The sequence below is a fragment of the Carettochelys insculpta genome, chromosome 25 (genome assembly GCF_033958435.1).
Source record: "Carettochelys insculpta isolate YL-2023 chromosome 25, ASM3395843v1, whole genome shotgun sequence".
Classification (NCBI taxonomy): Eukaryota; Metazoa; Chordata; order Testudines; family Carettochelyidae; genus Carettochelys; species Carettochelys insculpta.
Genome location: NC_134161.1, coordinates 16,402,704 through 16,429,295, shown reverse-complemented (window position 1 = coordinate 16,429,295; position 26,592 = coordinate 16,402,704). Strand labels below are relative to the sequence as shown.

The following is a 26,592-nucleotide window of genomic DNA, read 5'->3' as shown; positions in this document are numbered from 1 at the left end:
TGAGTTGGAGGTAGCTCTGCCTTCATAAATTTTAGGTGAAAATGCAGGTGTGCCAGTAGGACAATATTTCTGTCAACGTAGCTACCAACACCTGGGGAGATGGTCTCTGCTGACAGAAAAAGGGTTTCAGAGGATGTAGGCAGTGTTTACACTGCAGGGTTATACTGTCATAGCTATGTCAACACATCTTTGTCAGTATGAGCTCCATAGACTAGAGAGAGCATCACACAGCAGAGAAGATGAAAGCCAATCATACCCTGGCTAGGAGAAAAATAGAATCAGACTCATAAAAGTGTAGGGTTGGAAGAGACCTCAGTAGTCTAACCCGCTGCTGAAAGCAGGACCAACACAACTAAATAATCCCAGTCAGAGCTTTGTCAAGCTGGGACTTAAAAACCATTAGGGATGGAGATTCCAGCACCTCACTGGGTAACAGAGAGGAAGCCGTGCTAGTCTATACACTATCAAAACAAAAAACAGTCAAGTAGCACTTTAAAGACTAGGATGAGACGCTGGCCAGAAGAGGGCACCCCAGAAGCTGAAGAGCTAATTCCTGAGTGACCAGGAGGCAGTGCCATGGCAGTGAGTCTGGCCCATTACAAACTGGGCAACCTATTTGAGATCAAAACAGTTGCCCACTGAAAGTGTGGGAGACAGTCTCACCCTACAGAAAAAAGGTAGTTTTGACTAAAATTGTATAACTTTTACAGGGTGTTTCTAAAGAAGGGAGTTTTTTCTTTACAATTTAAACAGAAAATGGCTCCATTTTTTCTGAAAAGCAAATATTTACTGAAAATTCTTTTATTTTTTCATCTTTTTTCTCCTTTCCCCTCTTTTTGCTCTGCTGAGCATTTTAATAAATAATCTCCACACTCTTGTAGGGTTTTTCCTTTAATTTTCCGCCTTTCCACTCAGTGACATTTCAAAATTTCCTCATTGGTGTTAATTTTTGAAGTCACAGTGGAACAGCTTTATGTAGTTCATTTTTTCCATCTTGATGACTTATCCGAGTGGGAGACTTTTTAATTTAAAACAGGAAAAAGAAAATTTTACAAAGATAGGAAAGAGTAAAAAATCCAACAAATAGACATTATTCATTCTCATAGAATCCTAGGGGTGGAACGGACCTCTGGAGGTCACTGAGTCCAGCCCCCTAACCAAAGCAGGACCAACCCCAACTAAAATCATCACAGCCAGGGCTTTCTCAAGTTGGAACTTAAAAACCTCTAAGGATGGTGATTCCACCACCCCTCTCAGTAATCCATTCCAGTGCTTCACCACCCTCTTAGGGAAATAGCTTTTCCTAATATCCAACCTGGACCTCCCCCACCATAACTTGAGACCATTGCTCCTTGTTCTGTCATCTGTCACCACTGAGAACAGCCTCTCTCCATCCTCTTTAGAGCCCCACCTTCAGGAAGTTGAAGGCTGCTATCAAATCGCCCCTCCCTCTTCTCTTCTGCAAGCTAGATAAGCCCAAATCCCTCAGCCTCTCCTTGTAGGTCATGTGCTTCAGCTCCCAAATCATTTTGGTTGCTGTCTGCTGGATCCTCTACAATGCATCCACATCCTTTCTGTACGGGGGGTGGGGGGGAGAGGGAGAGAAACAATTCCATTCTCTTCACTAGCACAAAAAGGAGATAAAATCCAAAGTTTCAAAAAGTTGTTTTCAGTTCTGAAGGTTGAACTCAAATGTGAATGTCCATCAAAATGAAATGAACTTTCAGATAGAACTGAAGGGGTTTTTTTTTCTTTTTTTTTTTTTTTAAGAAAAGCAATGGAAGCTAAATGAAAAAATATTGTGATTTCATTTTGATGTTCTCCCATAGGGGGAAAAAAATCAAAATACAACAGAAAATCTTTCTTGGCAAGAAGCATGCTCTACTCTGTGTATTAATATTTCTAAAATGCTTGAAATTCCTAATAATCAGGGTCCTCGGAAGGGGCTTGGGGGTTACTGATCAAAGCCTAATTCCTCGTAAGGTTTGTTTCTACTGCTTGTGTCTGGAATCTTTATGTAAGCTGAGGTTTGCGTTGCTCTCTCTAGGATTTGCTGCAGAATTCTCCGAACTCAATGACTGCAGTGACCAACAATCCCCAGGGAATTGTGGTACCAGCATCAGCGCTGCAGCAGGGGAACATCTCCATGACAACGGTCAATTCACAAGTTGTGTCAGGTGGGAGGCCTGGAACGTACAGCAGTGACCATGTTAGTCACATCTTTTGCATGCTTGGGTTCTTTAGGTGATCACTAAAAACACTAAAATGAGGCCAGGCAGGGCTTGGAACTGAGCAGTACTTTGAACATCCCAGTGTTTTCTGGTGTGAAATGGGAACACCTCTTTCTGTTAAATGGAGGTCATTAACTGCACAGGAGACCTCTGATACTTCAGCCTCCTTGGATCAGGACTCACGATACTGCATGCAGGCCCCTTGGTAACCAGTGGGTTTGTTTGCATGTTACTGTCTCAGGACCATGGTTTGTGAGCTAGGCAGCTGCTGCTATTTCGGCAACTCTAGTTCTGTTCTGGGTACTAACTGGTGGTGCAGAATCAATCTGGTGTGGCTCTAAAAAGAGCTGTTGTGTTGATGCATCAGCCTTCTTTCACCTCTGCTTTGCAGAATCTCAGATAGTGCAGCCCCTGAGGCAGTCTCACCCCCAAAAAGGTTATGGGAGCAGTCCATCTGCTCACAGCCCCTCCAGACTGCCCCAGGGCCTGGGAACCCTGAGCTCTTGGCTCTGGAAGGGAATGACCTTATGTTGTCCTGCTTTTAATGTGATCCTTCACTTGCACGACAGGATAGGCTGTAAGCCTAGCTGTGTCTGGCTGGTCTGTCCCTGCGTATTTGGCAGTGTGCAACTCTGCTAAAAGTATTAATGTGCTCCTTTTGAAAGTGACTCCTCCTCACCACAACCCTGAGCTGCAGCTGGGACCAGTGAAACCACTGGCTGTGTGCCTGGGCCTCCCCTTGGCCAACCTGAAGAGGGAAAACACAAGCTGTTTCCCTAAAACTCTGCTTTGAACTCTGTCTTGTCAGGTGGAGCCGTGTACCAGCCTGTCACAATGGTCACATCTCAGGGCCAGGTGGTAACTCAAGCAATCCCACAAGGAGCCATACAGATCCAGAACACACAGGTAAGAGGAGCGGGACTGGGGCTGGAAAGGGCCTGGCAGAGCACTGTCTTCCTTTAAAGTTTTAAAGGGAGGGGGGAAATTCCAGGGAAAGAACTTCAGAGAAGCCCGCGGCTGGAGAACACCTCAGGAGATCGAGTGCAGCCCCCTTCTTCATCTCTCATTCGTCACACGTCCCATGTCTTCTGCCCAATGCTCTGCTCAGGACAGCCCCACTCACTCTTTGATCACCCTTCCACTCTGTGCGCTCTCCCTCGCACTCCTGCTCGCTCACTGAAATTGTGCCAGCAAACTCACCACAGCTGCCCCTGCTCAGAGGCCTAGGCATCCCTGACACCATGCTGAGTAGCGTGGAGCCCAACGTGCTGTCCGAGTCCAGACAGCTCTTGTTAAAATCAGGGGGCTCTGTACTCACATGCTGAGGCCAGGGACATCCAAGCAGACCTATGGATGGTGCAGGTGTGATGGGCTGCCCAAGAAAGGGTTAGTTTTGGTCCCACACTAACATGCCAGCTTAAGTAAGTTACTGATCCGTGACACACGGAGGTCATTGAGGACATGCAGACCCAAGACCAGTCTGTGTGTGATATGTCAAAGGATCATAGAATCCAAGGGCTGGAAGGGGCCTCAGGAGGTCATTGAGTCATTGTAGGTCACCAGCCCCCTGCCCAAAGCAGGACCAATCCCAACTAAATCGTCCCAGACAGGCTTTGTCAAGTCAGGACTTAAAAACCTCTAGGGATGGAGATTCCACCACTCTCTTGGTGAAATAGTTTTTCCTAATATCCAGCCTGCACCTCCCTCTCTGTAACTTGAGACCATTGCTCCTTGTTCTGCCATCTGTCACCACTGAGAACAGCCTCTCTCCATTCTCTTTAGAGCTCAACTTCAGGAAGTTGAAGGCTGCTATCAAATCCTGCCTCACTCTTCTCTTCTGCAAACTAAATAAGCCCAAATCCCTCAGCCTCTCCTTGTAGGTCATGTGCTCCAGCCCTCTAATAATTTTTGTTGTCCTCCTCTGGACCCTCTCAAATGCATCCACACCCTTTCTACACTGGGGGGTCCGAGAACTGGATGCAGTACTCTAGATGTGGCCTTACCAGTGTCGAATAATGAATGGTCTGGAGCTTGTCCAGAATCCACTTGCGGTGGGCAGAGAGGTTCAGTAAAGTTACTCTCCAGCCTTATTGCAATAGGTTTTACAGACTGAGGGACACCTGTACTCAATGTATATGAATACATACTTTAGCAAATCTTTTTGTGATCTGAATCCCAAACAGGGCCATCCCTACCCGTTCTGCTGCCCTAAACAGCCCGACACGGGCATATCTCTCCCCACCCCACCCTCAGCAGCCCTTCCACTTGTGGGGAAGAGGCCTGAAGCTATGGGAAAGGGGCTGCCAACTCTCTTGGACTGTCTATGTGGATGCTTTTAGCACTAAACCTTTTGTAGTTCAGGGTCTGGGTTTTTTCACACCCCGAGTGACTAAAGTTTTAGCATCGTAAGTGGTAGTGTGTAACTCCCAAAAGAAGTAAAATATAAGCACACAGTCTAACCTCTCCACCCTATTAGGCTGGGCATGAAGTAGATTACAAGTACCTAAGGCTGGGTCTACATGGAGACATCCTGCTGGCAGCTTCATGCTAATGAGCAGTCTCATAATTGGCTGCTCATTAGCATATTCCCACAGCTCATTAGCATAGTCCCGCACAATCTCACTGTCAGCAAAGGGGAGTACAGACAGTAAACCAGCCATGTAGATGTGCCTTTGCTGGCAAAAACACTCTCTGCCACCAGCCCCTTATGCCTGAAAAAATACACAATAATTAACCATTTATTGCTAGGAATTCCATACCAGTGGTTCTCTGAGCTAGCTGTCCCCCAGCTTGGTTCTTCCCAGAACAGCAACTATAGTGATTAGCAGAGATTTCCATGTGAACTGGGCTGAACTTGAGCAGTTTATTGTAGAGGTAGAGACAGACTCTAATCAGAAGAGACCACAGGTGAACCTCTCTAATCCAGAACTCTCTTGTCCATCAACATCCATAACCCGGCATGATTTTAGTTAGTTGGATGACCATTTGCCATGGATTTGGCCAAGTGTTCTGTGGTCCCTTAAAGTTTGTTTCCAGCCACGTCCTGGCTCTCAGTGTTCTGTGGTGGTGTTTAGCTGTCATTTACTCCAAATATCTTCTAAGAGCCCAGTAAGCAGTGGAAGTGTTGGTAATGCTGCCAGACAATATTGACTTCCTGTGGTCTGGAAAATTCTCTCATCTAGCACTGGTCAGGTTCTGAGGGTGCTGGACCAGAGAGGTTCAACCTGTATCATGATGACTGTGGGTCACAAAACCTCTGGCTGAGTTACTGAGGTCTCAAATCATGGTTTAAAGGCTTCAAGTTGCAGAGATTTCACAATTTACACTAGTTTAAATCTGAAAATTACAAGGGTCCCATGCTGCTCAAGGCAACAACAAATTTTTGAATAATCTGCATGCCACAGAATAGAAATGATACAACTATATACAGCAGTGCACAAGATAATACAACTGATATCACTATAATCACTCATCCACAACTCTCACGCATGTGAATTAGGAAGCTCAGTGAAAAGGTTCATTTGTTTTATTTTTATTCCCCATCGCCTTTTGTAAATTACAGGCATTTGTAGAACCTGATTCAGAAATATGTGATTTGTATTCGCAGTGCTAAAGAATATTCCTGGCCTTCCAAAGGAAGCACGTAGAGACAAAGTTTTGAGTCAAAGTACAGAGTCAAAGATCTGAACTGACAAATGTTTGTGCATGCTTGTTTCCTAAAAAAGAGAAAAAACATGTGGAAGATTGACCCGGTCAGGATCGATCTTTCAGGTTCAATTTTGCGTACCTGGTAGGGATGTGTGAAATTGAACTATCTGAGGTCAACAGTCAACCCATCTACTTCTCAAAATCATGAGAAGTAAGGGAGGTCACTGGGAGTTTCTTCCATCAACCTCCCTCTGTGAGGATGGCCAGGTAAGCTGATTGTAGATAAGTCAATTCTAGCTGCACAAACGCCATAGCCAGAATTTCATATGTACAGTTGACTTTAATGTCTAGGTTAGACCTGAGCTAAATGCCAGAAATAAGGTTGTCTGTACAATCTCTTTGTGTACTTCTTTTGTGACTGAGGCAGGAGTTCTGCTCTGTTCTCATGTCATTAAAGATCGTCATAATGCACACACACAGGCAGTCATAAGGTTGCGTGGGTGTTTCTTCCCAGTCAATGTTTGATTTTTGCAGTCTCAAATTTCTTCCAATGTAGGTCATGTGTCTGAAGTTTTAAACTTTTGAAAAGTGCCAGGTGTAGCTTTTTATTGTATTTATAGTTACAGATGCACTTTTATGGGATTTTTATGATCTAATATTAGCCTTTGGGGCAATTTTGTGCACTATTATCACTTGGTGCCTCTGTTCCCGTAATCTCAGGGCATCGGGTTATTTTTCAATCACTATATCATCATTAGAAGATTTACCCAGCATTGCTTGGGCCCTTCAGGGTTGGGGGTACAGGAGGCAGGGCAGGGGGTAATGGGGTGTGGGGGGCAGTGTTCCCTGTGGAAATGAGCACTTGGGTGAATGCCCAAGAGAGATTCAGGTGCCATCCAGCTGATTAACAGGCTGCACACAGCCACCCACCATGGGCACCATGGGTTTCTATTTGTGGTTCACATCCACGTATGCCTTGGTGCACACAACAAAATTTATTCTCCCTATAGATAGAGGGAACACTGGTGGGAGGGGGACCAAGCAGGTGGTAAGGGCAGCCAGCGGCTGCTCACTGGGACCACCCAGGGTAGTAGCTGCGCACACTGCCCCAGCAGCAACTGCTCCAGGGGTCTCTGGGGCTGTCAGGAGTGTGCTTGCTTGCTGCCCTCCTGTGGTCATTCTGCAGTATAACTGTCTCTGCTTCCAGCTCCCTCCCTTTGTGTTTGCTGGAAAGCAATTGTATTCCATGCACATCCCATTGTCCTGGCACAACTAAACCCTGACTTGCTTTAAGCCAGGAAAAGGGGAAGCTGCATAGCAAATTTGGTGATCCTAGCTATTACCTTTTAGGAAAAGTTCTTAAACAAATGGAGTCACAGATGGACTCACAGACAGTCACACTCATATATACATACAGAGAGAGAGAGAGAATGTTTAGAGTACCCAAAGACTTAATTGGGATACAAACTTTGTTTTTCTCCACTTTTATTAGGTGATACATGATCAATGCACCATTTTTAAACTGAGCTTTGACATTGGGTTTTGTTTATCCACATTCCATGTGGTATTCCCTTACTTATTGGTGAAGATTTCCCTTTGCTTGTAATATGTTTCATGTCCTTTACCCACATGCGCCTCCAGATCCCTTGAGAAGGGAAAGATTTTTTTTTTTTTGGTTAATAAAAGTGCATTCTTTTTTAGGTTGTATTTAAAAACAAGTTTCTTACCTTTGTTGTGAATGGTTAGAAACTAAATTCATTTGGAAAATAATCCACATACTTTCCTTCATGTTTCTGTACCTTCAGTGGAAATTTTTTTTAAAGTGCAAATTTTCACCTTTTTTAACTAGTAAATGTAATTCTAGAATATACAGGCCTCATATACTGTTTTGTACCTTATGTGCAATTAACATTTTACTGTTAGGCCACATCTACATTACTCAGATCATCAGCCTACTCAGGGTGGATCTTCCAGGGTTTGATTTCATGCGTCTGGTTGAAATTTGCGAAATCAACCTGTTGGGGTCAGCAGTTGACCCCCTGTATTCCTCGCTTCTGCAAGGAATAAGGGAGGTCGATGGGAGAAACTCTCACATGGACCTTCCTTAGTTAGGATGGCCAAGTAAGTCAATTGCAGATAAGTTGATTCTAGCTATACAGTTGCTGTAACTGGAATTCCGTATCTCCAGTTGACTACCTGCCTAGTGTAGACCAAGCCTTGTTCTGTTTTCCACATGGAGTAACAATGTTTTAGTCCACGTTTTAGTTATAGATTGTCCTTTTGCTGGTTGTTAATTCTATTCAAAGAAGATTGCAGTGGAAAAGTGAAGAGCTTTCAGTCCTTGGTATGGTTTATTCATTCTCATGCCCAGATCATTCTTCTCCTTGCATCCCAAAATTCAGTAGGCAATGTTGAATAGTAACAGAGGGGAAGCCGTGCTAGTCTATACACTATCAAAACAAAAAGCAATCAGTAGGCAAGTTAGAGTTCAGTTCCAACATAAAATTTTGATATGCCTTGACTATTCCTGTTTGTTTGAAGTGCAGTCTTAAGGCAATAATACAGCAGCAAAGTTTTTAAGATGTACATTTTTTTTTCTTTCTCTTTCAGCCAGTGTGCTGGCACTCTATGGTTCTTTACTTGTTCTTTTCTGGTCAATGTCTCTGATTATTTTGCTTGTAGAGCAATATTTCCTGTCCAGTACAACTTTAATAAGATTAACATGGTAGATCAGGGTCAGCAACCTTTCCAAAGCAGAATGCTGAAATGTGATGTTTTGACCTCTGTGTATGGTCCAAATGCCAGTGATACTTTTTAAAGTTGCTAATAGTCCTACTTACAACAGCTTCATTAATAAATACATTAAGAAGCAGAGCTTTACTATTTAGGTGGTGATTGGTAGCATTAGCTGGTCTTTTGTTAATGCACAGGCAGCCTGGCCTGGCTTTGAGCAATTTCATGGATGCATGGAGGAGCAGGGGCAGAGCTGAGCTCCCACCTTGCATACCGATGAAAATCGGTTCATGTTACTCTTGGCACCCATGCTGGAGGTTGCTCCCTTCTGTGATGGAGTTTATCTACTTTCTGTTTGTTCCTGATTCTGTATAAAGAATAATTGAGTCTATTCATAGCAAAGTATGGCCCAGTTCATTGGTTACATAAATTGTGTTCTTTGCAGCATATGATGGGATCTTTAAATTTGATCTGTAATTTTTCCGACACTTTTTGCCTTTTCTTTGGATTTTCCCACTTTCATGGCTAACTGCAAGGGAATCTGATTCAAATATTCTTGCAAAGCTTGCAGATAGGTTATAGTTTGACTTTCTTTAGCTGTGTACTGCAAAAGGTTCTTTGGCCTTCAGATGGGTCACCCAGTCATCACCTCAAAGGATATATGATCCATGGAGACAGTGAGAGATGCCCTGAGTGTCATTAAAATAAGTGAAATCACATGGTTACAATTACTTCCTTGGGCATTTACCAGTTTGCACAGCATTGGTTTAATGGTGCAATTTGTTCTCTTTAACATCTCTGACGAGTGAGATCAGCATGGAATGTGCAGTATTAGTGCACTTGCAACAAATTTAAACATTTTCATCACACTTGCCAGTGAGAGAAGATGTGCAAGTGTCCCAACTGCTGACAAGATCATGGTTGTGGCTAAATCAGCATTTGCCATAAAGGGAAATGTTCCCACCCATTTAAAGAACAGATCAATAGAAGACTTGGTTTTTTTCTGTTCATAACCATTGCCTTCATTTCTGAAATGCAATATTCTTTTGTGATTTTTGTAAAGTATTCATGTGAAAAGCTTGGTTTAGGTGCTCCTTAATCAAGAGCTGGCCATAAATGTGGGTTCCCCAAATAAATCAGGGCAGCCAACACTGGAGACAGGGTCTGTATGAGGGTGGTTGTTATATCTTCATTATGCAATAGCTAAGTCCAATGTGCCGGATGGGCATTAGATGCCCATCTTTCTTGGTTTGATTTAAAAAGGAAGAACTGGAGAGGAATTTGGTTTTATGTCAATTAAAAGTTCAAAATACTTGGTTGTGCAGCTGGTGACCAGTATTTTTTACAAATGGAATAGTTAAGTTCCAGTAGGCTGGTTCTTTTTTATTGCATTGGCTGCTGGGTAACTTTTTTTTCCATGCATCCCTCTACAAGTGACTATTGCAAGTACCATTGCACTCAAGAGTCCTTCTAAGCAATATGGTTTGCTGAGAGCTGGTGAGATCAGAACACACATTTGAATTACCATTTGCTTCAATTTTTACAAATGCAGTTGGTTTAGAAATATCGTTACTTTCAGATGGCAAAGATTTTCATCTTTCCTGAGAGATACGGATATCTAGAATTGCTTGCCACAAGCTTTTGCTGCAACATCTGCAGTTCTCTGTAACAAGGACCAAGAACTTTTGTGTTAATTCCTGTTTGAACTTGAGCAGATCTTTTAGAAACTATCCAGACATTTCCAGGAATGGAGATTCTCTCACAGCTCTTCATAGATTATTGCAATAGTTCATTACACTCATTGTTAAAACTTTGCGCCTTAATTATAACCTGGATTTGTCTAGCGTGAACATCCAGACATTGGGTCGTGTTCTTTCTGTTAGACTGAAGAGCACTCCCTGAAATTTCTGTTCTCTATGTAGGTACTTCTGGACTGTGGTCAGGGCACTCCTTAACCACCTCTTTGATAAGCAGAATAAATGGACCTCCACTATAAAGCATGTTTTCTAATCCTTTAATGATTCTTGTGGGTATTGTCTGAACTCTCACCAATTTTTCACCATTCTTCAAGCGCGGATGCCAGAACTGGCCACAGGATTCCAGCAGTAATTGCAACAGTGCATATACAGAAGTCAGCTAAGCTCTCTATTCCTACTCAGGATTTCCCTGTTTATATATTCAGAAACAAATCATGTTATCCCTTTTTGCCTCAGCATCACACTTGGAGCTCATCTTCTGCTGATTAGCCTCCATGACCCTCAATCTTTTTCAGTCACTGCTTCTCAGGGTATAGCTTCACCATCACGTAGGAAGTCCTATATTCTTTATTGCTAAATGTATGACTTCACATTTGGCTGCATTGAAATGCATATTGTTTGCGTCAGAGACCTGGCCTGTCCGTTATTTGTCATGCCCCTCAATGTTTTGGCATCAGCTGACATTTTTTCCTTACTGATCATTCATAAAAATGTTAAATAACATAAGGACAAAAACTGATTCCCATGGGACCTCACTTAAATAGAAGTGCTCAATAATGATTCTTTTGATTACAATTACGTTTTGAGACCTATCACTTAGCAGTGTTTTTAATCCATTTAATGTGTGTCAAGTTGATTTTGTGTCATTCTAGTTTCTTAATGCAAATGTCAAGCCATATCCGTTTTCAATCCACTGTTGTACTATTATGAGGATCAGAGACACAATTTTTTCTGTGACTTGACTTACCTGACTTCAACCCTTGTACTCTGGGTGGAGCACAGGTCATCTACAAGTCTCATTCACTTCATTCTGTCTCTGGACAAAACTTCTAGATGACTTCAGGAGTACATCAGTTGTTGTCCTTCAGTCTCTGTAGCTCTTCTTCACATGCCCTCGCAACCATTCGTGGACCCCCATCAAAGCCAATTGTAGCCATTACGTCTACTTCATTCAATGAAAAAGGAGACCACAACCTAGATTTTTGGACAGCGATTAATAACGTTATTGACAGGTATTTAATTTAAAAACAATAGTTTATTGTAACTTTGCAATTTATTTAAATCTTATTTTCTATGATAAGTCTTACTGATTTTTTCTTTTTTATGGACCCCCGCCCCCGCAATGCCCTCGCAGCCCCCATGCTGGTAACCATGGCTCTAGCATGCTCCTTCCTGGGAAAAATCGTTTACCTTCTAGGGTTATACACAAGACGGTGCATTTCTCTTTTGACGTTTCATAGCGCACCAGAGGGAGCCAGCTCGCACCTGATCAGCCTTTGAGCGTGCACTTGTAACTGCTGACAGTCAGGCTCAAACCTGGGACTTCTGGAGCTTATTGCAGGATCCTCTGAAGATTGTCCTAAAAGCCAGCTGCCTCTCAGCCAAGGCTGTAGAGGAGAAGCCTTCTTTTTCTCTGTAAGGGCCTAGGTGCCACTCCATGGGACAGCGAAAGGCACCCGTACATGTGTGGGTTACATACACATCCTCTTTTCACTCTGTTGCATCTATTTCTTATTCTGCAAAGCTTAGTCAAACCCTTGGAAGTGCATTTGTTCTACAGGTGTCTCCCTGCTCCTTCACTTGTTCTCACCTCTTTGAGCCAGCACAAGGAAGAAAAAAATAAAATCCAAACCCAAGTTCTTTGTAATGTCTAAAGGGAATTGCTGACTCAGATCATAGAGTGAAACTGATCAGATGTGTGAAATACAAGTAGCCTGAGAATATTGTGGCAGTGACAGAGCCCTGAACAAGCACCTCCTGATTCTATTCCTATACAGCCTGGATAATTTATTCAGTCTAGGCCCTGAAATACATCACAATCAATGCCTGAGGGAATCATTTATACCTGACACAGGGCTGCCATAGTGATGTTTAATTCATACACGAGATGTGTTTTGATGAGTAACCTAAAAAAAGAGAGAGAAAAGGCTTTAAGTTGGTGTTGAGATTTCTGCTTGTTTCCTGCTGCCTCATTAAAACTCTTCACTTTACAGGTTTTGACAGACAGGCCTGAGTACTGCTGGGTCCTCCTGCCCACTCAGCAGGCTGTATCCTTTTTCCTTCCCATATGGACGTATGTGTCAGTGCTTCCACCCACCCTGCTCCTTCCAGCAGGGTCACTAGGGCAGCGTGGAAGGAAAGCGCTAATCCGTGCTTGCGTACAGGGTGCTGCAGACTACTGAGAAATAACACAAGCGCATTGCAATGTATGTAACAGTAATTCTATGACCTAGGAGAGAAATACGTAGCTGCTCCTGTTCACTAGCCCGGTAGGAGGTCATTCAACAGCAGGAAAGCCTTGTGACTTTTTACACAACTTGGAGAGACGAGGCCTGAGGCTCCTTTGTGTGCTCTGCATTGTGTTAGTGTGTGTGTACCTCAGACTAGACCCATTCAGACAACCACTCGGAACAGGCTTTATTCTGTGAAGACTGTAGGACAGGATTACAGGTCAGCTGGCTCCTCTCTGCTTGCAGCCTACATGCTCCCAGCTCCGTCAGTGCTGAGACCCCACTGGGGGTGGGGGGTACAGCCTGGCGCGGGAACCAGGAAATTCTCCCACCATGCCACAGTGTGTTGTCCACAGCTTGTAGTTCCCACGGCTGCTCATGGAGCACAGAGGACATGGGGCTATGCCTTGACAAGACCAATCACTATTCTCAGGGTTAACCGTGCCCATGCTGATAATACCTGAGCGAATATCCCAGGCTATCTGACCTTATAGAGCAAGTGTATCGTAAGTGTTAGTTGCTATACGTTTCGTAATGGTCCTTGGCAACTTGTATGTGGGAGATCTTCAGTGCAGCTGTTAGCAATGGGGCTCACATGTAGGACAGGAGGTAAGTCCCTCTGCAGGTGTAATGCGCAGCAGGTGGTACAACCCCAACCCTTTACAGCAGGGTTGAGGATGCGGCTTGGGGTTCGAGGGCCTCCCAGATAATTTCCCTGACTAGCAAACTGAAGGATGGTACCCTCTCAACACCCTGAGGGGGCTGCAGAGCAGAGATGGCTCTGGACTCCTCCACCCCTCAGAGGGCTGATGACTGCTGTGGACAGGTGTTCTCTCCATGCCTGAGTCAGTCTGCTCTTCGTACCAGGGTGTCCCCCCTCCGAGGGGTGCAGGGCTCATGATGCTGGCTACAATAACTCTCCAAACGTGGGTTGCCTTTACCAGGGCTCTGAGATGCTCACCAGAGGTGACACCGGTGAACTAGCCCAGCAAAGCAGTGCCAGGTGATGACTGAACTCACCTAGGGAGACGGAGGGCAAGCTCAGCTGGGTGGGGGAAGTTTTCCTAACAAAACTCTGCAATCTGGCTGTCGCCTTGAAGTTGGAAAGGCCCAAAGTGAGGGCTCTGGCATTCAGGTCCCCAGAGGCCAGTTGTCAAGGGAAACCCTCCACACCAGCCTGGGAAGCTCCAGTCCTGTCCTTTCCTGTAAAGACTTCAGCCGGCTCCAGTGAGCTGGCATTTCACACCCTATTGGTCAGTCAAGCTGTTCTTCCTTGGCTTTCCCTTGACAAGCATTTGCTCTGAGCAGGCTCCTGTAATCCTTCCCTGGACCAGCACCACCCCATTGTCCGACATAATGGCTCTCCTCTCTCTCGTGTTTGCCAAGCAGACTCCAAGTCTGTCCTTGGACCCCATCCCTACCAGGGCCAATGTGCCTCTTCCCTGGGAAGCTCCTCATTGGCTGCATAGCTGCACACGCACATCTGTGCTGGTCTGGGAATCAGCCGATTGGGAATGACATGTTTAATATTCATTACTGGGTTTAGGGGTTTCCACTCAAGCAGCTTGTTCGGAAGAAAGGTAGTTACTGCTCCTACTGCACCTAGTGCTAACTGCATTCTGTGCCGCCTGTGGGCTTGTAGCGAACATATTGGAACACTAGATAGTCTAGCTGGTGCTCACTCCTGCCATGAGGTCAGGGAACTGGACTCAGTGACCAACCCAGGTCCCTTACAGTTCTGGTTCTAAGATTCTTTGGCACTTTGCATTGGCACTTACGGGTCAGTTATGCCAAATTGTAATACTTTTTTCAGGAGAAAAGTTTCATCAAGATTCCCAGCCACCTTCATTATAGTTGCATCTAGCAAGACAAGAGCTGCCTGTGATGATCCCATTTACAGCAATCCAATTCCTAGAACTCTGCTGCATGTTGTTAAGTTGCCAAGTCCTAGCACCTTACCTGCTACTAACTACAGGTTATGTGAGAAGGTTACATAAGAACGGCCATACTGGGTCAGACCAAAGGTCCATCTAGCCCAGTATCTTGTCTGCCAACAGTGGCCAATGCCTGGTGCCCCAGAGGAGGTGAACCAAGACAATGATCAAGCAATTTGTCTCCTGCCATCCATCTCCCGCCTTCGACAAAAGGCTAGTCACCATACTTTATCCCTTGCTAATAGCCATCTATGGACCTAACCTCCAAACATTTATCGAGCTCTTTTTAAACTCTGTTAGAGTCCTGGCCTTCACAGCGTCCTCTGGTAAGGAGTTCCACAGGTTGACTCTGCAATGTGTGAAGAAAAACGTTCTTTTATTAGTTTTGAATCTGCTACCCATTCATTTCTTTTGGTGTCCTCTAGTTCTTATGTTATGGGAGATGGTAAATAACTTTTCTGTATTCACTTTCTCCACACCATTCATGATTTTATATACCTCTGTCATATCGCCCCTCAGTCTCCTCTCTTCTAGACTGAAAAGTTCCAGTCTCTCTAGCCTCTCCTCATATGGCACCCATTCCAAACCCTTAATCATTTCAGTTGACCTTTTCTGAACCTTTTCTAAGGTCATATCATCTTTGAGGTGAGGAGACCACATCTGCACATCTGTTGAAGCGCTCTTCTCCAGCAACATCCGTAATCTGACATTATTTGAATTAGGCAGACAGCCACTTATCAGGGGTGTGGCCAACCTTCCCATTATCCCATAAAGTTTGTTTACAGCTACCAGTTCCTGGCTCTCAGTGTAATGCTAAGGCTGCTTCTACACTTGGCCCCTCCCATTGGAGGTGGCATGGTAACGAGGCAATTCAAAGCAAGCCAATAAGGTGCTGAAGTGCATATTCAGCACCTCATTAGCATAATGGCGCCCAAGTGAATTTCAATGTGCAGACTTAGAATTGCAGATTGACAGTGTAGATGGGGGCAGTTTGGAAATAAGCACCCCACTTCGACATTCCCTTACTCCGATCTAGTTTTGTGGGAATCAGAGAATGTCGAAGCAGGGTGCTTATTTCGAACCTGTCCCCATCTACACTGTCAATCTGCAATTCCAAGTCTGCACTTTGAAATTCACGCAGCTCCCATTATGCTAACAAGGCACTGAATATGCCTCATTAGCCAGGTTCAGATTGCCTCATTACCATGCCACCTCCAACAGGAGAGTGAGAGCGTAGATGCAGCCTAAGAAAGGGGCTGCTGGCATGGGGCACTACACAGCCCGCATTAAAGCACAACACTGCTGCAGTGGCGCTTTAAGTATGGAACCACTAGGGTCACAGATGGGATGGCTGCCCCGGGTGCAGTGAAATGCAAGGGCCTGGGGATCCCAGCAGACGGTGTGCAGCTGTGGCAGCACCTGGATCCCCTGGACCTTTAATTCGCCACCAGAGTCCTGCCTAATACGGTCCAGGCGATGCTGAAGGGCTGGCTGGGGGAAGCTGTCCCTGGCCCTACACTCTCTGGGGGATCCCATATTGGTGAGACATTGAAATAACTTCCACCATTGCCTTAAATCTTTCTTTTTTCCATTTGCGAATCATACATCTTGACTGACAAATGAAGGGTGTGGCTATACTCCTCAGATGATCAACCCGGTTGGGGTCAATCTTCCAGGTTCGATTTTTGCATGCCTGATAGGGACGCACGAAATCAAACTGTCTGGGGTCAGCAGTTTACCCTTGTGCTCCATGATATATTAAAGAGTAAAAGAGGTCGACAGGCGAGTTTCTCCCAACAGCTTCCCTCTGTGAGGGTCACTAGATAAGTCAATTGTAGATAAGTTGGTTCTACCTATGCTTTGCAGTAGCTATAATTGTGTATCTACACTTGATTTTAATGTCTAGTGTAGACCTGGCTGGAGTATTTAATGGCAATTTACAGAAGAAGGCCTTTAATAAAATTCATCTAAAGCCATTCTTCACTTACCCCTGTGAATGAGAGAAAGCTCTGTAGCTCAGCAGAGTCGACATGAAATCAAGTAGCCACTGTGTGGTTTGTCACCATGGTAACTCAGTCCCATCTACCTACACAGTTGTCTAACCTTTTCTTTCTCCTTTTCTGCCCTGTAGGTTAACCTGGATCTGACCTCCCTCCTTGACAGTGACGATAAAAAGTCAAAGAACAAACGGGGAGTCCTACCAAAGCATGCTACCAATATAATGCGTTCCTGGCTCTTCCAGCATCTTATGGTGAGATAAGTCAAAAAGCCTGTAACGGAATTTAAGCAGGCACACATTTAAATATGCTCATCTGACACTGCCTTCTCATGAGAGTAGCTGATATGTGCTAATGCTTTAATGAAATGTAGTACAAAAATCTTCAGAAGGGTCACTTAGAAGGTATGGATAAAACTTTTATCAACAACCTTTAACAAGAAGAAGATGATGTTATACAGGTTGAATCTCTAATCCAGTGCTCCCTCATCTGGCAACATCCATAATCCAGCATGATTTTAATTAGCCGAACAACCACTTATCATGGGTGTGACCAAGTTTCCCATGGTCCCATAAAGTTTGTTTACAGCCCTCAGTCCTGGCTCTCAGTGTTCTGTGCTCTTATTTAGCTATAATTTACCCCTAAATGTCTTCTAAGAGCCCAATAAGCAAAGGAAGTATTGGCAATACTGCCAGGCAATATTGACTTCCCATGATCTGGCAAATTCTCTCGTTTGGCACCAGTCAGGTGCTGGACTAGAGAGGTTCAACCTGTATATCAATTTAAGCCTTAAGAACATAAATAAAGGAATTTTTAAGAACTCCAATTAATGATACACCATTTACTTATTTTTTGCATTTCTCTCAGTGTGGGCATGAAAAGGAAAGGGACCTAGGGGTTATGGTGGATGAAAGGCTGGATATGAGTAAACAGTGTGCCCTTGTAGCCAAGAAAGCTAACGGCATACTGGGGTGCATTAGAAGGAGCATTTCGAGCAGATCTGGGGAAGTAGTTATTCCTCTTTATTTGGCACTGGTGAGGTCACATCTGGAATATTGTGTCCAGTTTTCGGACCCCCAGTACAAAAAGGATGTGGATTTGCTGAAGCAGGTTCAGCGAAGAGCAACAAAAATGATTAAGGGTCTGGAGCACAAGACCTATGAGGATAGGCTGAGGGATTTGGGCTTGTTTAGTTCACAGAAGAGAAGACTTAGAGGTGATTTAATAGCAGCCTTCAACTTCCTGAAGGGGAGCTCTAAAGAGGAGGGTGAGAAATTTGTTCTCAGTGGTGTCAGATGGCAGAACAAGGAGTAATGGTCAGAAGTTGAAGAGGGAAAGGTGTAGGTTAGATATTAGGAAAAACTTCTTCACCAGGCGGGTGGTGAAGCATTGGAATGCGTTGCCTAGAGAGGTGGTGGATTCTGCATCCCTTGAGGTTTTTAAGTCCCTGCTGGACAAGGTCCTGGCTGGGATGACTTAGTAGGGGTTGATCCTGCTTGAAGCCGGGGACTGGACTAGATGACCTCTTGAGGTCCCTTCCAGCCCTGTGATTCTGTGAAAACAGGCTAATTAGCATTATTTCATTTTCTAACCAGTTGTATCTTCATTCCTGTGCTTGACCTTGCAATATTGGGATGGAAGGGCCACATAGGTACATTTATGTCTTTAAAAGCGAACATTGGAGTTCTTCTATTGGGTTTAGGTTTTGTGACGCCTGTTTCCACAAAACCTAAATTTTGGGTCCATTTGACCTGTCAGGTGCTCATTTAAAAGATCTTACACAACAAAGACAAATATTTATTATCAAGGCAAAATATCATAGAGTATTAGGACAGGAAGAGACCTCAGGGAGTTATTTAGTCTAAACTCCTGCTCAGTGACATACAAACCTAAACTACATCATCTCAGCCATGGCTTAGTCAAGCCTGGCCTTAAAAACCTCTCAGGATGGAGATTCTACCACCTCTGTAAGCAACCCATTCCAGTGCTTCATCCTCCTCCAAGGGGAATAATTTTTTCTAATATCCAACTTCTTTGTTAGTCTTTAAAATGCCATCAGACTCCCTGTTGTTTTTACAACCTTACATGACTCTGCTGAATTCAATGGTGCTACACAGTGTTAGTAGAGTAGGGGCCTGCCTGGGTATAACAGAGCGGACACCTCTGGATCTCTTCAGACCGGCAGATTGTGGTATTGATCCTTTTTTGTTACATCTCATTTCCTCCGCAGGCTGCTAGAAGACATTGTTGGGTCTTTAGTGAGTTAGCCCTCCAGCCAAGTCACAAATAGTCCTCAGGTATTCAAGTATTAAATCCATAAATAGTCTTTCAATCCCAACTCCTAGTCCTTTAAATTCAGCATTTTGTTGGGGTTCCAGAGAAGCTCCGTTCTCTTCTCGGGGTTTAGGCCATTTCACCTGAGGCTGGGAGTGCGGGGGCAGGACCTGGGCCCAGGCACTACTCCATATGCCAATCTAGGGACACTTTAAATAGCAGCCATGTTTGATTTGTTTGATCCATTTAGTTTCTGCTTCTTCCAGGGGCTGCTTCTCACCTGTTCCCTTTAGCGTCACCCTTATCTCATGGGAAATGTTCTTAGGTCCTCTTTCTCCTCATATATCCAGCTAGGAGGAATGCAGCCAAAAAACAAATTCATGCTATTCCTCAGACTTCTTTAGCCAGAGGGAAGCATCCGTTGTTGCTTCTCTGGTATCAGCCCAGAACTGAAATGATAATACGAGACAGCTTCCTTTCATCTGGGCCACCAGGGCCCTAGCTGTCTGTCGCTAGCCCTTCCAGCCCTTGGAGGACCAGATTTTGTGGCTTCCAAAATGGCTGCTCTGGAGACATCTCTCTAGGCAAACTTGGAGGAGTCACCTTTGTGCTTGTTTCCCCTCATCTTACTTGCTTCTTGGGGCAGTTTGTAGTAAGACTTTGGGACCTCCATCGGGCAGTTGCAAAGACCAGATACGTCTTGTCACAATCAGTAAATAAATAAAAATTGCCACGAACATGTTACCAGATACTATACATGTGTGCACATCTAAGGCTGTGAGAAAATAAGTAGGTTGTTCTATTATATTATTTGAACAATACTCTATGATCATATAAAATGGGAGACTGCATGAGCAAGCTTTACATGGGCAACCTTAGTTCTGTCTTTTCTTGACTTATGATTAATTGTTCAGCCTTAATATTCTCTCAATGGCACCTTTGGGTGGAATTTTGGATGCCTAGCTTTTTAAATGTCTACTTTGCTTATTTTACTTTAAGTTAAAAGCAGTATAAAGATTAAAATGAGAGAAAGAGGTACAGATGCCACAAAGATCTCGCCAAAACATACAGGTGAATTACTGACTTAAACCCTTGTACTCCAGGTTGAGCATAGGTCATCTACTAGTGTACTCCACTTCGCTCTGTTTTGAGACAAAACTTCTAACTGACCCCAGTTGTTCTCCAATCTCAGTAGATTATCTCCACATTGTCCGAGGTCTTCCTTTTTTGTGTTTTCCTTGCAGGTTCCATTTGACTGCTTGATGGACTCTGCTGGATGATGTTTTTCTGAGTGTGGCCTAGCTATCCCTACTTTCTTCTCTTAATTTGAACATTAAGTGGTTCTTGTTCTGCTCTGTTCCAAAGCTCCTCACATTTATGACAAAGTCTTGCCATTTGATGCAAAGGATGTGACATCTGTTTATGAATGTCAGTAGCTTGTGATTTGAAGACTTTTAGTACACCAGGTCTTGCATCCCTATAAGAGCACACTCTTCACATGTGTGTTGAAGATCCACAGTTTCTTCTTTGCAGATATTATTTGTGAACTCCGTATGCGATGAAGAGTCTTGAATGCAGCTGTTGCCTGTATGTTTTGGCAAGATCTTTGTGGCATCTGTACACTCCTCTGTGTCTGCCCATAATACGACCCAAGTAGGTGAACATCTGGAAGTCTGCCATCCTTGCTGGTAGATACGTCTCCACTGCAGCTAGAGCTGTAATTTCCAGCGTGGGTAACACCTCTGCTAGCTTTGATTAGATCCAATGTGCCAACGATAGCAGTGTAGCTGCCATGATACAGGCAGGGAAGACTAGCTAGCTGCCCCAAGTGCACATCTTGGTTCTTGGACGGTATCATATTCACGTGAATCGCTCGTCCTACCATCTGTGTTGCTACAAATGCCCTGCTGTTCTTAGCACACTAACTTGATCAAAGCTAGTGCGATGTGTCTACCTGCACTCCTATATTACATCTCCAGATCCTGTGCAGACATACCCTAAGGCTCCTGGAAACCAGCTGTCCTTGCCTGATGCCTTAGTTCTCAGGAAATATACCCCTTTACCCTTCTGTCTGTAATTTGTGTCTTTAAGGCTCAGGGTTTAGAATGTGGAACCTATTTAGCATCTGGTTAATCAGCATTAAACTACTTGGCACTAGCTACACTTATGCTAATAATATGCCAATTAAGCAACAGTCATTACATTGCAGTGGCATTCAGCTAAATCATTTCCTGGGACATGTCTCCCACCAGAATAGCTTTCCCTTTGGCCTGTGTTCCAGTGAAGAAAAATAGATTAATAAATATTTTATTTTTATCTGTTGTTTGCAGACTTGTTGTCTCAGGCTGTTAGAGATACAGGGTAGGTGAAGTAATATTTTCTGGACCAACTTCTGTTGGTGGAGAAGAGACAAGGTTTCCAACTTAGAGCTCTTCTGATCTGGGACAGGCATGCTGCGCATCACTGTTAAATGCAAGGTGGAACAGATTGTTTAGCATAAATAATTAACACATAGGCTATGTCTGCACTTGGGCAAAATTTCAACAGGGCCATGCTAAGGGCCATATTGGAGACTGCTAATGAGTCACTGAATTAATATTCAGCGCCTCATTATCATGGTGCCGGCTGCGGCACTTTGAAAGTGCCGCATTTCAACCGTGTACAGCTTGTCTACACAGGGCCCTTTTTGAAAGGACCCCGCAAACGTCAAAATCCCCTTATTCCTATCATCTGGGCACCAAATAAAATTAATGGGCAGCTGGTTTAAAACTAGCAAAAGGAAGGTTTTGTTCAGGCAGCGCACAGTCGGCCTGTGGAACCTCCTGGCCAAAGGAGGTTGTGAAGACCTGGACTTCAGCAGGGTTCAAAAAAGAACTAGGTAAATTCATGGAGGTCAGGTCCATCAGTGGCTATCAGCCAGGATGGGCAGGAACGGTGTCCCTGGCCTCTGTTTGTCACAGGTTGGAAATAGACGACAGGAGAGAGATCATTCAATAATTACATGTTCTGTTCACTCCCTCTGGGGCATCAGGCATTGGCCACTGTTGGAAGACAGGATGTTGGGCTAGAGGGACCGTTGGTCTGACCCAATATGACCCATTCTCATGAACAGTTCTCCAGCAGTGGGACTGTCAGGCTCCCATCAGTGCACCAGCTGAATTCTGTTTTTAATCTGTGTCCCCCAACTGTGAATGTGCTTTACAGGGCACCCAGCAGAGCGCCTGTGGCTTAAATGCGGCACATCCCACATACATTTCCCATCAATCTCTTTTCAAAGTGACATAGGTCAGACCTGAGCATCAGAAGAACAGGGATGAATGCTGAAGTTGGGAAACTGAAAAAAGAGCTGCTGTCTGGAGAGAGGCATGGAACATGAACCATCTGGGCTGCTAGGTCTGCCATGAACATTGGCTATTCTGTCTAGTTGCTAGGAGCTGGTGTAATCTTAAACAGATGAATCATCATATGTGGTTCAGAAATTTGTATGCTGGGAATCCTTAAATCAATATTTACGTAAACTATGTTGTTTAGTGAATAATTTTGCTCATCCAGGCTTCTGACCTTTCACCAGCACAGAACAGGGTAATTACTGCCCTCAGCTGGCTCATTTGCAGAACAACAGACTACAGGGAAAATAACAGCTACACAAAGATTATTTCTTCCCTCACGTTTGTTTTCTACGGATGTCTCCAATTTTGTACTATGTGGTCTTTATTTTATTTTAGCAAGTGTGTCTCATTCCCTGAGATTCACAAGAATCACTCCAATTATGGGTTGAATCTCTATCGTCTGGCACCCTCATGGCCTGACGGTTGCCAAATGAGAGAATTTGCCGGACCACGGGAGGTCAATATTATCTAGCACATTACCAACACTTCCACTGCTATAACTGGGTTCTTAGAAGACCTTTAGGAGTAAACTACAGCTAAATAACAGCACGGAAAACTGAGAGTCAGGACTGGTGGCTGTCAACAAACTTCATGGAACTGTGGGAAACTTGGCCACATCCATGATAAGTGATGGACACACTAGCTGAAGACATGCCAGATTATGGATGTTACTGGATGAGTGAGTGCCAGATTAGAGAGATTCAACCTGTAAGAATAAAACCAGGATAAAGTTCCTGGGAGTTGTTCTACAAGTTTCCATCATGGTAAACCAGGAGGGGTGCTTCTGTGAATCATTGGAAAGGGGTGAATGCACATGGCTGTTTTCGCAGCTGACAACTTCCAGACCGGCAAGCTTTCACGTAGGTGCCATGCTTCATTTTTTCTCTGCTGCCAATGAACATATTTGGTGCTGCTCATAAGAGTCTCTGTGTACTACTAAGAAATGGTTTCGCATTTGGATTTTCAACTGCTGCATGAGCTGACTGCTCATTTGTAAGGAGAGGAGGACTTCCAAATGTAATGAGGAGCCACTCGGAACGGAGGTGATACGCCTTTTGTTTATAGCCTGTTCTGACGAAACACAAATCGCTATAGTGCAGGCTGACCCTCCGGTCCTCATTACCTTCCACTAGGTTGTGCACTGTAATTGTGCTCAGAGGGGGAGCCATGTTACTCTGTAGCTGCACAAATAACAAGCAGTCCTGCAGCACCTTAGAGACTAGCCAATTTCTTAGGTCATGAGCTTTTGTGGGTAAGGCCCACTTGCTCAGATGCTTGGAGTAATTATGCTGTTTGTCTCTTTTCAGCACCCTTACCCCACGGAGGACGAGAAAAGGCAGATAGCAGCACAGACAAACCTGACCCTTTTGCAAGTCAATAACTGGTGAGTGAACCTTAGCGTGAGGGACGGGGGCTTCCCCGTCTTCCATAGTTACTCAGCTGGTGGACTCACCTCAGACTTCTCAGCATCCCTGACTAGCCTGTGCTTTCGCCACACGGGGAGGAGAATGCTGAGCCCTTTACTCGGGCAGCTCCCCTTATTGGCTGCTTCTTGGAACAAAATTGGTGTCAGAGCTCCAGAAGGGGCCTTTTCTGTGCTTTTGAGGTATTGTACGTAGAGTAAGGTGAAAATAACTCTTAGGGAAAAGAGACAAGACTCAAGTCTCAGGGCTTCACAGACTCAGTTTTTTCCTTAGTCGGAAGACAAAGCAAAGAATTTGTATCTGCTGGTGCTTAAAAAGAAAGTCATAAAAAGAAACATGGAATCATAGAACGCTAGATGTGGAGGGACCTTGAAAGGTCATCGAGTTCAGTCCCCTGCCCTCACAGCAGAAACAAGCACCATCTAGACTGTCCCTGACAGATGTCTGCCTAACCTGCTTTTAAGCATCTCCAGTGATTTAGATTCCACAGACTCCCTAGGCAATTTATTCCAGTGGAGTACAATTGGTATTAACAGAAATATAATTGATTACAAAACATTTAAAATTGTGCTCCAGGGTAATGCAGGAATGATGCTTCGGCTCTTCTCTGGAAATCTTACTAGTTTCCATTCGGATGTGAATGATATTCACCCATCTCAGAACCCCACCACCCCCAGCTTTGCCATTCTCTGGTCAGGTGTTGTCATGGCAGGAGGGGAGGGGAGACGGTATCTCGCTGGTAGACCTGTTTGGCAGCAGACTGAGATGACAAAGCGATGGATGTCAGGAGGGAAATGCTTTGGCACGGCCTGAGGTGTAATCTCAGGAGTCTTTACTGTCTCATTTAATATTCATGTTTACCTGGTGTTTGGGTTGCTCTTCTCCATTTGTCTTTGTTGCTCAGCTAATAGTAGCACTGAGGCAGTGTCTGCAAGGCAGGCTGCGCACACCAGCTCACCCTAGCTCTGCTAGGGTCTGTCTCCACCAGGATGCAGGGCCCTGGTTCCCTGCGCAGGTGCACGTACTGTGCTAGTCTTACCAAGCCAGCATGAGGAGAGAGAGCAGCGTTGCCCTGGTGGCATCAGTGGCGGGAGAGTCGTGCTGAGCAAGCACCTACTGGAAGCAGGAAGGAAGCAGCTAAGTGTGTCTCTGCTGCCTTTACTTGTGCCACCATGGCTACCTTGCTCATTCAAGAACTAGTGTGAGTATTCCCTTTATATAAATCCATGGTACACCCATATCTAGAACACTGAGTGCAGCTGTGGTCACCGCCTCAAAACAGATCTCTTGGCACTGGAAAAAGTTGAGAAAAGAGCAATAAAAATGATGAGGGGTTTGGAACAGGTGCCACATAAAGAAAGGTTAAAAAGACTGGGACTGTTCAGCTTAGAAAAGAGGAGATGAAGGGAAGCTACGCTAGAGGTTTATAAAATCATGACTGGTGTGGAAAAGGCAAATAAGAAAAAGTTGTTTACTTCTTCCCATAACGTAAGAGCTAGAGGGCACCAAATTAAATTAATGGGCAGCAAGTTTAAAACTAACAAAAGGAAGTTTTTGTTCACACAGGCTGTGTCTACACGTGCCCCAAACTTCGAAATGGCCATGCAAATGGCCATTTCGAAGTTTACTAATGAATCGCTCACATGCATATTCAGCGCTTCATTAGCATGCGGGCGGCAGCGGCGCTTCGAAATTGACGAGCCTTGCCGCCGCGCGGCGCGTCCAGACGGGGCTCCTTTTCGAAAGGACGCCACCTTCTTCGAAGTCCCCTTATTCCCATGAGCTCACGGGAATAAGGGGACTTCGAAGTAGGTGGCGTGCTTTCGAAAAGGAGCCCCGTCTGGACGCGCCACGCGGCGACAAGGCTCATCAATTTCGAAGCGCGGCTGCCACCCACATGCTAATGAAGCGCTGAATATGCATGTCAGCGCTTCATTAGTAAACTTCGAAATGGCCATTTGCATGGCCATTTCGAAGTTTGGGGCACGTGTAGACGTAGCCACAGAGTGCAGTCAGCCTGTGGAATTCCTTGCCAGAGGAGGTTGAGAAGACCTGGAAGACACATGGTACTGGCAGGACGCTGGGCTAGATGGATCTTTGGTCTGACCCAGTGCGGCTGCTCTTATGTGTATTGGAGCAGAAGAATGTTACCCCTGGCCCAGTGATATTCAGACCTCCATGGTTCAGGAACCCAATTAATGATCAGCATTACCCAAAGTGTATGAGTTCACAGTTTCATCGACTGTAGGACTATATATTCATCTTTAAACGGGGTGATGGGAAGACAGTTACATACATTATTTTCACAGCAAAATGCTGGCCCCGGATTATTTTGTCAACCACACTTGGTTAACAGTGCAGTAAAAGCCTCCTGAGAGTTTAACAACTTAGACTGGTTAATAAATAAATCATACTGTGCTTTATTATTGTGTGTAGCAAGCGTCAGTGAAGTGTCACTGCCCTGACCAGCCCCCCGTGCAGACAGCCTCCGTCCATGGAATGCTGTCAACAGACAGGAGAGCAATGGAGTAAAATAACCTACTGGATGTCATAGCGAAGAGCTAATCACTCTGGAAATTCTGCTGGCCTGAAGCCTGGCAGAACTCCCATTAACTCACCCAGGGCCAGGATTTGGCACCCTAAGATGACATTTCCTAATAAACCAGCAGGGAAGAGCAGAGCCCAACTCAGAAACAGGGCCAAGCCAGAAAACTTCCACACAAATGCAGCCTGCACCTGGCTATAGCTGTGGGCT

General features: G+C 44.7%; 1 protein-coding gene across 10 annotated transcripts in view; it reads left to right on the top strand.

Moving 5' to 3' along the window:
- The window catches only part of PKNOX2 (PBX/knotted 1 homeobox 2), a 279,747-nt gene that overhangs the window by 246,024 nt on the left and 7,131 nt on the right, over positions 1–26,592 (top strand). For all 10 annotated transcript variants that reach the window (XM_074977023.1, XM_074977020.1, XM_074977022.1 and 7 more), the window contains 4 exons: positions 2,048–2,177; positions 3,040–3,137; positions 16,885–17,004; positions 23,721–23,797. In XM_074977023.1, coding sequence (XP_074833124.1) covers positions 2,048–2,177; positions 3,040–3,137; positions 16,885–17,004; positions 23,721–23,797 — 425 coding nt within the window. The remainder of the gene's footprint in view (positions 1–2,047; positions 2,178–3,039; positions 3,138–16,884; positions 17,005–23,720; positions 23,798–26,592) is intronic.